This window comes from Trachymyrmex cornetzi, unplaced genomic scaffold (genome assembly GCF_001594075.2).
Source record: "Trachymyrmex cornetzi isolate Tcor2-1 unplaced genomic scaffold, Tcor1.1 scaffold4, whole genome shotgun sequence".
NCBI lineage: Eukaryota > Metazoa > Arthropoda > Insecta > Hymenoptera > Formicidae > Trachymyrmex > Trachymyrmex cornetzi.
The window spans coordinates 714,369-726,310 of record NW_017298743.1 but is presented as its reverse complement, the minus strand read 5'-3'; the positions used below and the strand labels follow the sequence as shown (position 1 = coordinate 726,310).

The window sequence follows — 11,942 nt, the reverse complement described above, 5'->3', positions numbered from 1 at the left end:
CGAGCGAGTGCGTACGCCGGGGCATTCGTTAATACCGTTTCCGGCGTGCGCCTGGGTCGTGCATATACAGTTTCGGTTGTGTTGTCCGTCTCTATTGTATCTCTCGCGCGCATCGTCCATCTATCCGTCCGTCCGTCCGTTCGACTCTCGTCGTTCTCTGTCTTCTGCGTGCGCTCATCCTCACCATCATCTTCATCTTCATCCTCATCCTCATTCTCTTCTTCTTCTTCTTCTTCTTCGTCTTCTGTGGAGTATAGACGCAGCGTCACGGGTTTCCGCTGTTTCGCTCCTCTCGCAGGAGGTCAGCACCTCAGCGTCGGTAGGTAGGTAAGTGCGGAATGCGGGACTTTGGGGTTGCTGGAACGTGAAAGACGCCGGACTTTTAAGAGGAAGAGAGAAGGAGGAAGAAAAAGAGAAAGACAGATCGTGCTTCCCATTACCTCTCGAAAGGAGAGCTCACGGTGAAATATGAGCGGCCGGTTTCGGTAGTTTTCTTCTCTTTGCGTTGGCGGCCAACGCGGGGGATCCCACAGTGTACCTATCTCGCGTGTGAAGCCACCGGCACCGAAATTCGCGCAACGATTGGACGAGCTGGTTCGTGGCGAATGTTCGCCAATCGCTTCTCCACGGGACTCCAATGAAAAATCGCGCGTGAGAGTCACAGAGATTTAAATGGGCTTTCTTGTTGATCTCGCTGATGAACGGAGATTCAGCAACGTCAAAAACGATCGTAGACTCTTATCTAATAGGTGGTCACGATTTGAAATCATGTTGGTTGATAAGAACTTCAACGCATGGATATAATCCGACAGATTTCCTGCAGTGAGGAAGAATGTGATCTGTAAACGAAGGTATCGAAATGTTTGTCTGTAAATTACGATACGAAAATAAGATTTCCCTTGAATTGTGTATTATAACTTTAGCTTCGATATCTAATTTCCAATAAATATCAATTAACAGTAATAACATCAATGTTATAATTAACAGTTACATCGTTAAATTAGGTGTAAAATTATAACATATCGATGTTGTGTTACTTTTAGTTGGTTTGTTTATTGATTTAGCTTTATGAATTTTCTTTTATATTTCTCAAAATATAAACTGGCGTATTCTCGGCGTTAAATATCATCAAACGCATTTTGTTATAAGTTTTCATATTTTATTTTGCCGTATGTCGTTTAAGTGCGCAGAATTTTCAAAAGACGTAGAGATCGAATCTGTATTCAAAGTCTAAAGAATAATTTTCACTTCTCTCTTTCCTCACGCAAAGCGCATACTTCGTTTATCTTCATTTATCACCGTGTTTCGTAATATTCATCGTGAGAAATGCATTTCGATGGGATTACGGATAGCATATCTGTGAAACGCAGGACGTGTGTGAAATGTTTCAACGTGTAAAGATAAGACAAGAAGCGACAGCTCGGCAACGGGGTTGGTTTGCCCTACTCCCGCCGCCATTGTGCGTCCCTCTTGTTTACGAACGGTGTGCGTAGAGTAACGCGTAGAAAAACCATGTGACCGTAAACACGGAATATCCTCGGCTATGTTCAGATCCCCACCTGAGTGTCACCCAGGTATCGTTTTATCCTTTGTGATTTACCGAATGTTAAATCGAATTTTAAGGATAAACTTGGGGTATTCGGGTGAAAATCTGAATCCTTAGGAGAAGTTAAATATCGTTTCACTGTGTAGATAAATTTTCGAAAAGTTGTGTGCATTTTTATTATTCAAGAGGTAATTTAAAAGGAGCAATGCATTTTAAAAATTAATATATAATATTAATTAATGTGAATGAAAAAGCGATAAATTAATTTGGATAAATTATTAAAGAAGTGAGTTCATTCAAATATCAAAAAATTCGACGATTTATTTTCTTCACATCTTAACACATTATTACGCTCATTTTACTCGACAATGAAACGCGTTTAGCGTAGAAGATAATTCTATTAGTTAGCTCATTCCAACTCTAAATGAATAATTTATGCTGATCAGTATTCCGAGAAGATTGCAACGTATCGCATTCATGCTCATTCAAATCTACACATTCTGACACATAAGTGCAACACTTGCAGTTTCATATCTAAGAAATATGATGATTCTTCCACGATAAGGCGTCACTGAACTTGCACATTTGTAGATAATCTGTATATTTATATGAACTTTAAACATCAGTCAATAATTATAAAACTTGATATACAAATTATTCGTAGCCAATAATTGTCATCTACAAATCTTTCATTTATAAAAATTCTAGTAAACATTCCAATGAATAGCTTAGAATAAAAATAAACTTTATTTACTTTGAAAGTAATAACTAGCCCTATTTATTGGAATTATGAATTTTAAGAAAATGATAAAATTAAATTTTACGTGAAGTATTCAAATATTTATATGTATAATTTAAAAGTTAGTAAACCCATTAATAAAATAAAATACATATATTTTAAATATATTATATTTTATTATATATAACAAATGTATCTGTTATATATAAATAAATGATTATGAATTAATTAAAAAACAAAGAATTTTTATAAATTAAAAATTTTTGTTTAAACTATTAACCTTTTCTTACATAAATTACACCAATTATCTTTAAAAATATATATATTAATTTTAAACAGTAAAATCATTGAACGATTTAACGAAAATTATTTTTCTAGAACGGATATTTTTATGGAAGGTGGATCATATTCAGCTTCCTGGATACCGTCGAAATGATATACGATACTGAATATGCGTATTCTCCTTACCCTCGATTTTTCGTTCTAGAAATAGAAATGAATGAGAACGTCGAGCAAGTGTTTGTTGTGTGAAAGACTTGAGTACATAGTAGTGTCAATCCTGCGGATAATCTAGAAGCAGCGACGCCCTGTTTACTCGGTTCGGTAGTCTAGCGTAGCAAACCCCCCAGAATATCGTCAAAGATGTATTTTCAGCGTCCTTAATTGAATAGAACGACGCGGCACTCATAAATTATTCGAGTTTCTAATTAGACCGTCACAGCGTTCTTCCACGGTGAAGTTTTCCCCGCACGAAGAACGGCATTTTTTGTTGACAATTTTATTGAAAAAGAGAATGCCGATTATTTAAATTCAAACAACATTCCATTTGGTTTCCCAATATAATAATCATATAAACGTGTAACAATGTAACAATCTTTTTTTATGAGACTTTCTGATATTTCCAATTAACAATTACAAGTTGTTTACAATATGTTATTTTTCATCGAAAAGATCGTTCCCTTTATGCTTAAAAAATGATACAACTAAAAAAAATAACACTTGATTATGTTAAGAAATTTTTTTTTTTTTTTTTACAATTTGATTAGTCAGTAATTTTCTCTCAGGTTGAACAATAGTCTTTTCTTTTTTCTGAGAAACTTAATTTTTCGGTTGTGTCATTTCTAAAGAGAGCGATATACTTATCGCATTTCAACATGATGAATAACATTTTCAATTTAAAAAGTATAACAATATTTTTGATACACAAAAATGCATAACTCTGTGGCTCGAACTTTACGAATTTATTTGAGTATTCATTTTACATTTATGATTATTTATCTAATTGCAAGATTTGATTAAATTGTGCAATTTATAATCAAAAAATTTTACATTTATATAGCAATTCTGTGATATGTGAAAGATTAATCTTATGTACATTTTTATCTTTATTCTCGAAGTTGTAGCGCGGATGCCCGGATTGAGATAAGATAATCGACGACTTGCATTTAGAGTGATTGACCTCTTTTGTGCATCCTAAAGTTAATAGACGCGATCTCGAGAATTACTTTAAGAAGATAACACACATTATTTTAACAAAACGCAATATTTGTCCTGTTTCGAACTTAACATTATTGCACCTATCCGGTCATGATGAATTAATGAGTGTAAACACAGTGTACTTTAATCATATGTAACCGTTCATTCATCCAACGTAGATCTACACACGTTGATACTCGACTTTGCAAACAATAATCCTAAATGTGCCTTCAATTATGTTGCAATTGAGGCGACGCATGATTTACGCGTTATATATTATACTAGTTACGCCACGCGCTACACAGTGCGTAAACAATCGTGACACGTGTAACTTTACGGAAGCCGCGGGGCAATAATTTTACGTCGTGCAACGTAAAATTTTAATGATTTCGTCGAGAGAAACCTAATGAGTGAGTTAAACTCCAAATAATAGGAAATGATTTTCCTTTGAGGTAACTTGATGTATAATAATTTAGACAGAGCATTATCAGTGTTCACTTTTCTTTTTCTCGAAATATGCAAAAATTGAAACGAGAGACTGAAGAAGTTTAAGCGACACGTTTCTAATAAACGCAATTTTTTCGTAAGTTTTTTTACTTCCTCTTTTTTTAATTACACTTTTATATTATTTTCGTTCTTTTAATATTTACCTCAAAATATTTAAATGTAAAATTCTTCAATATGATTGGTCTTGCCCTTAGTTCCTGATTGGATCTAAATGTATAAACCAATCATATTGAAGAATTTTACAACAGTTGCAAAGCTGCTTTCTCTGCTGAACGCAGCCATTGTTTGATTCCGAAATTAAAAATAAAATGCTGACATGTAACATGGTATATAAATTTATTTATTTATTACACGGAAACTGCTGAGTCCGCGCGCGTGTGTATCGAGTGTACTTCGTCGAGTAATGTGATAAGAAGATTGAGTAACACGACATTCCGACGTTCGAAAGTTCTTACGTTATCTAATTTGCCAGCGGAAGTTGTGTTTTTCTAACAATAAGACGAGCATTGCGTGATTTCACATTTCGTAGCCTCGAGTCTACATGTCAGTGCGTCTTGGTTTAGACGGTTAAGTTAAGATTCAGTTAAACATCTTTTTGTACTCCATTGGACATCCTCTTTCGTGTACGGTTGTTTATCTAGCACGAAGACTTCTCGAGTTATCAGTTTTCCCGTGTCCCAACCGCTTATCTACTACGTCAACTTTGTTGGGTTATTTTCGTCCTTTTTACGTGACACTTGATATAACAATATATATATATATATACAGAAGAACATTGTATTTTACCAAGGGATGCATGAGAACAGAAAAGCATTTAAAGACAATAAAAGGAAGACCTCTCGAAAAGAAGGAAAGATGTCTATTATTCAACTAAAAATATCTAAAGAATATTACTTGCGGATTTTCACTGGTACACAATATTTTACAGCAAACGGCAACTTTTGAAAATCATGATGGATTTATTGAAAATTATGTGGAAAGTGTTGCAGCAATAAATATCGTGATCTTGTGTTGTAAATTCTTTGCAGTGAAAACGTAAAATATCGAACGTTTTTAACAATCGTGTTCTTAATAATTTTAGAGACTTTATAAGAGAAACAATTACAGAACGCATATTCTTTGCACGATTACCATCCAAGTTATCTACTTGAATTAATAAAAAATACATGGTGACAGAATGAGTAATATTTCCTTTAGTCTCCCCTATGTATTCCAAAATATGCAGACATATATTTACAAGTGTATTACCAGCGAAAATAAGTTATTGGCGCACCGTTGCATCTACTAATAGAAAATTTAGCAACAATTAAGAAAAAATACACATTCAAGAAGATGGAGGCGTATTACTTAGTCTCTTTTATAATTACTTTTCGTTCATTTCTAATAAAAATAAACGAAAAGTAATTATAAAAACAGACTAAGTAATATGCTTCCATCTTCTCGAAATGTGTTTTTTTTTTTCTTAAATATTGCTAAACTACGCTTCATCGACTTCACTGTTTCTTCTTCTTGGTGTCTAACGAAACTGTATAGAAACATCTGCCTCTTCCAGGAAGGTGGTCTCGAGATAATGCTGTATGGAAACGCGCTCTGTACATACAAAGTTGTTGGTCGCCTCCAGAACAAGGACATGTTTTTCTCCAGTTCCCTGAATCGCCCATATATTTCCCTTTTTTTTCTTTCGTTTCTTTCATTTTGCGACATATCTCGCCCGGAATTTTTCCACAATGCACCCCGTTAAAATTTACGCCTACGAGCATCCCGTTTTGTTCCTTTTTCTCAATATCAGACATTGAGAACAAAAAATTTCTCGCGATTAAAAGTCAGTTTCTTTTGTTCATTCGTTCATTCACTTCTTCCTTCCTTCCTCCCCGGTCGGCTTTTCTAGTTAGAATTTCTTATCGTAAGAGGAAGTTGATAGAAGAATTTAATCAAAACCGTGAGAGTACATCCGTTTGCAAAGCGTTCTCCACCAAAAGTACACGGAAAAAACGATTTTACTAAAGTATCTAAAAATTTAAATATAGATACAGATCCAAAAATAATTTTGTTGGGCCATTAAAATAATTATTAGGAAACTTATGACGAGCAATGCTGTAAGGCTTTTTGATATTTTAGTAACTAGACTTTTTTTTTTTTGATCGTACATAATTATTTTGATAGTCCAATAAAATTATTTTCACATTTGTCTAAATTTGTAAATACTTTTCAAATATTTCAGCACAACCATTCTTTTCGTATACTAATATTCGACGTTATGTCTGTGTTAACATAATACAGCAAAAATATTTTATTAATACGATCATTATTTGATTAAACGTAAAAGTTTAAGAATTTTTTTTCGTAATATAAAAGAATGTATTTTGATATTAAATCAAATAATGTTGGATTATCTGTACCCTGTCGACTTTTTCCACAACTAACATCTAACGGCGGCCATGTACCACAAAGAAATTACGAAGTGATAACAGTATAGTTTATTATTTCCTCTGAATGAAGGCGAGTGCCTTTTTTCAGCATCCGGCTATTTAAATCATTTGAATTATGCCATATGGATCTTTTCTATCACAACTTCATATCTCTTTGGCCTAATATCTCCAGCTTCCTCTTTTATTCAACTCATCATCACGAATCTTCCGTATGGAAGCAACAAAATTCACGCATTCGTATCAAGTGTGAGACACTATAATCAATAGTTTACAGTTTACATAGCTTGTTAGTGAGATCTATTGTGTTTTGAATAAAAAAAATAGCTTGCCATTAGAAGATGTCGGAAATAATACATGTAGTACAGATTATTCCAACAATATTGCAAAGTTCCAATATAATATTGTGATAATATTGCTACGTTGCAGTAAGCTTCTGTATGGAAAGGATGATTTTGCTGAAGTATCTAAAAATTTAGCTATACTTCAAAATAATTTTGTTGGACCATCAAAATAATTACGTAAGAAATTCAAACGTGATGAGCAACGCAAACAGTTTTGATATTTTTACCATCGACTTGAGTGATCTATACATAATTATTTCAATAGTCCAACAAAATCTATTTTCAGATCTGTGTGTATCTAAATTTTTCGATTTTTAGCAAAACCATTCTTTCCGTATAAGATTCGTAATGAAAACGAAGAAAAAGAGGCTTAATAATCCAATGAGATACGACTAATATATATTTTTTTCTTTTGTGGAATTTTACTCTTGAGGTGACAATGCCACAGTTTGACATATTTATTTCACAATCAATTACTATCGCTGGATCCGGCGAAGAAAACAAAGGGCAAGGACCCCTGGTGGGGTTTAGGGCTTCCTTTGCGTTCACAAGATGTTCCGGAAAGCCGACGATGAGGCCGGCATAGCGGGCTATTATACGAGCGCAGGTGTCGGTGCAGATGTCGCGTAGCAGACGGCTTGCCATGATCGCACGTCCTGCTTGTGGTACCGTCTCGAAATTTTAATAAAACGCAAGCGAAAGAGAGAAACGAGCCGGTCCCGTGTATCTGCTTTACGACGCGAGCTCGTGTGTCGCAAGCGCGACTGTACAAACACGCATGCACGCGCCACGATATCCGTGCTGTGCATCTCGTCCCCTTGCGTAGTTTTCGCAATAGATCTTGATATCAATCTGTCAAGGAGCTCATAGATGTAATCATCAGCGAGCGGAAGTAAAACCCGTTACTAAGATTCGGATTTAGCTCCTAGTTATCGCTTATTATTATTATTATTTATGATTTGCATTGAAAATTTTGATGAAAATTTTTCTCAAAGTTGTTTATATAATTTTTCAGAATTTTTATGTAAATTTCAGAATTTTCTAAACAATTTTATAATTAAAAAAAATTCTCAAATTTTTTTATACAAATGAAACACTTTTGAAGTGCCGAGAAAGTCTACATCTTTTCTATAGAATTCATGTATATAATTCTAAGAAAAAATGTAAACTTTTTTAGTATTTCTGAAAAAGTGTTCCAATTCGAATAAAAATTCTGAGAAAAATTTTTAATCTACATTATTTATTTACATTATTATTTTTACATTATTATTATATTTACATTATTATTTTTAGTTTTATAAATATAACTTTAAAAATTTCTGTGTGCAAAAATAATATATTCTTATTTGTTTTTATCATTTTAACGTAAAATTCTTTAAAGATACCTTAGAAATACTACCCTTGAGAAATTAAAACACGTTAAGGTTTTCTCGTTTCCTTTTCCAAGAAATTATTGTATTTTCCTATTTCTTAATATTATTATTTTTGTCAATAATAAGAACAAATTTTATTTCAGGTAGAAGTCGAGATGTTGTGATGGCTGGTAGGTCACGACGTTTGAGCACAGAGCTCGAACCGGATTTATCGACGCCAACTGCCCCAAAAAGGCCCAAGCAATCCGAAACCTCATCCGATTCGTCTGGAGAAAAGCACCTAACCGAAGTGGAAAGTACCGAGGCATCGAGCACAAATGAGATACCTGCACAGACAGAGATCCTTTCGGAAGGAGATAAACAACTCTCAGATGTTACAGAGATCTCTGCACAGACAGAAATCGTTTCGGAAGGAGATAAACAACTTTCAGATGTTACAGAACAGGCAACAACATCGAAGCAATCGGTTTTAATCAGTGAAACGTCCTCGGAATCGACTAAACAATCGTCTCAAACGGATCCGGATCCATATGATCTCCCCAGACAAGAGAGTGATATCGCATCGACCTCAACGGAAGCAATCCCGAGTACATCGAGAGAAGAGCAGCTCAAGACGTTAAAATCCGTTGTAATGAGGTACAGCGATCAAGGTGAGCTCTCTGCTCCTTCCGGAAGAAGATCAGAAGAGACGACGATACAAAGTTACTCGCTGCGTGAACGACCGTCGTTCGAGAATTTGTCCGTTATCGGGAATGGTGCTTACGGGACAGTGTACAAAGCTACAGATAAGAATAGTGGTCAAACCGTAGCGCTTAAGAGAGTCAGGATACCTTTGACGGAGGATGGTCTGCCTCAGTCCACATTAAGGGAAATTGTTGCCTTGAAATCGCTCGAGCAATACGAGCACCCACATATTGTAAGCATTTTTTAATCAAAATATAATTTCCGTTATTAATTACGTATTATATATGTATGTATATATACTGATCTTCAATATTCTACATTTCGTTATAAATTATCATAAATAGAATCTTTTATTTATTAATTAATACTATATTGTAGGTATAGGTACATATTTTATATATTTGCTCTTTGTTATCCAGGTCAGATTATTGGATACCTGCCAAGGAGGAGATTATCTTGATGTATCATCGGGTGATGGTACATTCGAAAGACCGGAACGTGATATCACCTTTTGGTTGGTGTTCGAACACGTAGAAAGAGATCTCGCTTCGTACATAGCTAATTATCGGAATAGCTCGCCCCGATTAAGCATCCCACCGTATCTTGTGAGGCAAATGTTGAAAGAGATACTTTGTGGAGTGGAGTTTCTACACAGCCATAGAATAATACACAGGGACTTGAAGCCGCAGAATCTTCTAGTAACACGGGAAGGGAGAATCAAGATCGCGGATTTTGGTCTGGCCAAGACGTACGGTTTTGAAATGAGATTAACTTCCGTGGTACGTGTTAGATATTAAGTATTACAAATTATATACTTCTTCTCGATCACAAATATTGTTATTACTATCGTCATTGTTTGATCATTATTTATTTATGTATATAGATATTTGTATTTATAACTTCATTTTTAACTATAATTTTTTGAATATTTATTGTATTAAATAAGTGATAATATATCAGTGCATGTGATTCAAAGAAAATGAGCAACTTTTTATGTATCATTTAATATCGCAATTAAGAAAACCTTATGATATTCTGTCTAGGTTGTAACCCAATGGTATCGAGCACCCGAAGTACTTTTAGGATGTTCCTATGCTACTCCTGTAGATGTTTGGTCTGTCGGATGCATACTAGCAGAACTTTGCAAATTGGAACCGTTATTCCCAGGTACCAGTGAGGGTGATCAACTGGACAGGATTTTCCAGTGAGTTATATATATATACTTTTGGTTTTCTGTTTTCAGAATAAACTTTGAATTTCCGAATATTTCTTCATGTTATATATATATATATTTTGGCTCTTTATTTTAGAGTTTTGGGTACTCCATCACAGGAAGAATGGCCGGAGAATGTATCGCTCAATTGGAATGCTTTTCCACATAGACGTCCGAGACCTCTCAGTCTAATAGTACCAGATCTCAATGAAGATGGATTAGACTTAATAAAGAACATGCTCATGTTTGATCCTCATAGTCGTATAACTGCAGCAAAAGCCGTAAGACACCGATACTTTTCCGATGAGGGCGTACAATAACTCTCTCTCTCTCTCTCTATTCCGTGAGTTATCTAAACTTATTGATAGATTATTTATATATATATATATATATATATATATATAAAACTAGCAAACTCAGACTGACGTATTATATTCAGGAATAGAAGTACATTTAACCGTACTACAGTATGAATATTATTATAGTACATATGCAGAATTAACTAATAACACGTTGATTATATATTAAATATCTAATCCGAGTATTAACAACTGTGCATATAAATGCTATAATACTATAAATTCAATTAGCACTTAAATTTGTTGCGTCGTATTAAATAGTAGTCATTATACATATCCCTTACTTTTACACCTTGCGTAATTAAGTTATTAACAGTAAATATAATAATCTAACACTTTACGAAATAAGTTTATAATATTTAAGTTAACTTATCCTAGGCGTACCTTAATGTACAATATGAAAGTGAAGCGATTATTATTATTTTTGATATGTTATTTATTTACTGTCTAATGTCTCAATGTTTCAGTCAATCGTCTTTTTATAATAACGTTATGAATTACACTTCTGATTAACTTTTTTTTTTATATTTCACAGCAGTTATTACTTAGTGGTTAATAGTATGCACGACATTTACATTATATTACATAAGATATGCGTAGTTACGGCAAATCCTATTAGAGATATGAAAGCGATTGTAACACATAGCTAACTTAGCTTTAGTTTAATGCGAAATTAATGTAATTCAAGATAACACTATGTATATTTTTTATAAGTAGAATTATTTTTCTAAGACTGGGGCCTTTGCGACCCATTAGGAATACGGGAATGATTTAAAGATCTTCCGGAGAAAACCAGAAAGCGCACTGCCATACTTTGCATGTACCATGAACCATTGCAATCATTAATAGCGTATTTTTATTAATGTACAATATTGACAATACGTGTATAAAGCAATAAGTGACAATATTTATGTGCCTCTTAGAGTGCATTATTGTATTAAGACTTCGAAAATAGAATAATCGCATTATTAAGAGAAGACTGTCTTATGAAATAAAAGTTTTATAGTTTTACATGCAAGATTCTGTCTCGCAAATAATCTCCTCGATGTATTCATCAGCCAACTTTTTGATTTTTTACAATCGTAATGAATACAGAAAGTAGTCCGTTGAAACAAGAAAACGTTCCGATCCGGCAAGTATTCTGATACATATACCTTTTAAATAATTATTCGGAATGGATTTCAATCGGAATTGTTTATTTATTCTGTAAATTTTTATTGTGCTTTCTAGGGAAAATGAAATAAATCCAATAGGAATCCATTCCGAATAATTCTA

The 11,942-nt window shown here is 33.8% G+C and overlaps 1 protein-coding gene across 5 annotated transcripts in view; it reads left to right on the top strand.

Moving 5' to 3' along the window:
• The window catches only part of LOC108764178 (cyclin-dependent kinase 4), a 15,866-nt gene extending 5,238 nt beyond the window's left edge, over positions 1-10,628 (top strand). For 2 of the 5 annotated variants that reach the window (XM_018512270.1, XM_018512269.1), the window contains exons 2-5: positions 8,555-9,327; positions 9,515-9,874; positions 10,139-10,299; positions 10,406-10,628. In XM_018512270.1, coding sequence (XP_018367772.1) covers positions 8,575-9,327; positions 9,515-9,874; positions 10,139-10,299; positions 10,406-10,628 — 1,497 coding nt within the window. In that variant the 5' untranslated portion in view covers positions 8,555-8,574. Of the gene's footprint in view, positions 1-210; positions 328-811; positions 852-8,554; positions 9,328-9,514; positions 9,875-10,138; positions 10,300-10,405 lie in introns of those variants that run through there. The other 3 variants (XM_018512272.1, XM_018512268.1, XM_018512271.1) reach the window with 3 other exon arrangements.
• Positions 10,629-11,942: the final 1,314 nt, after the last annotated feature.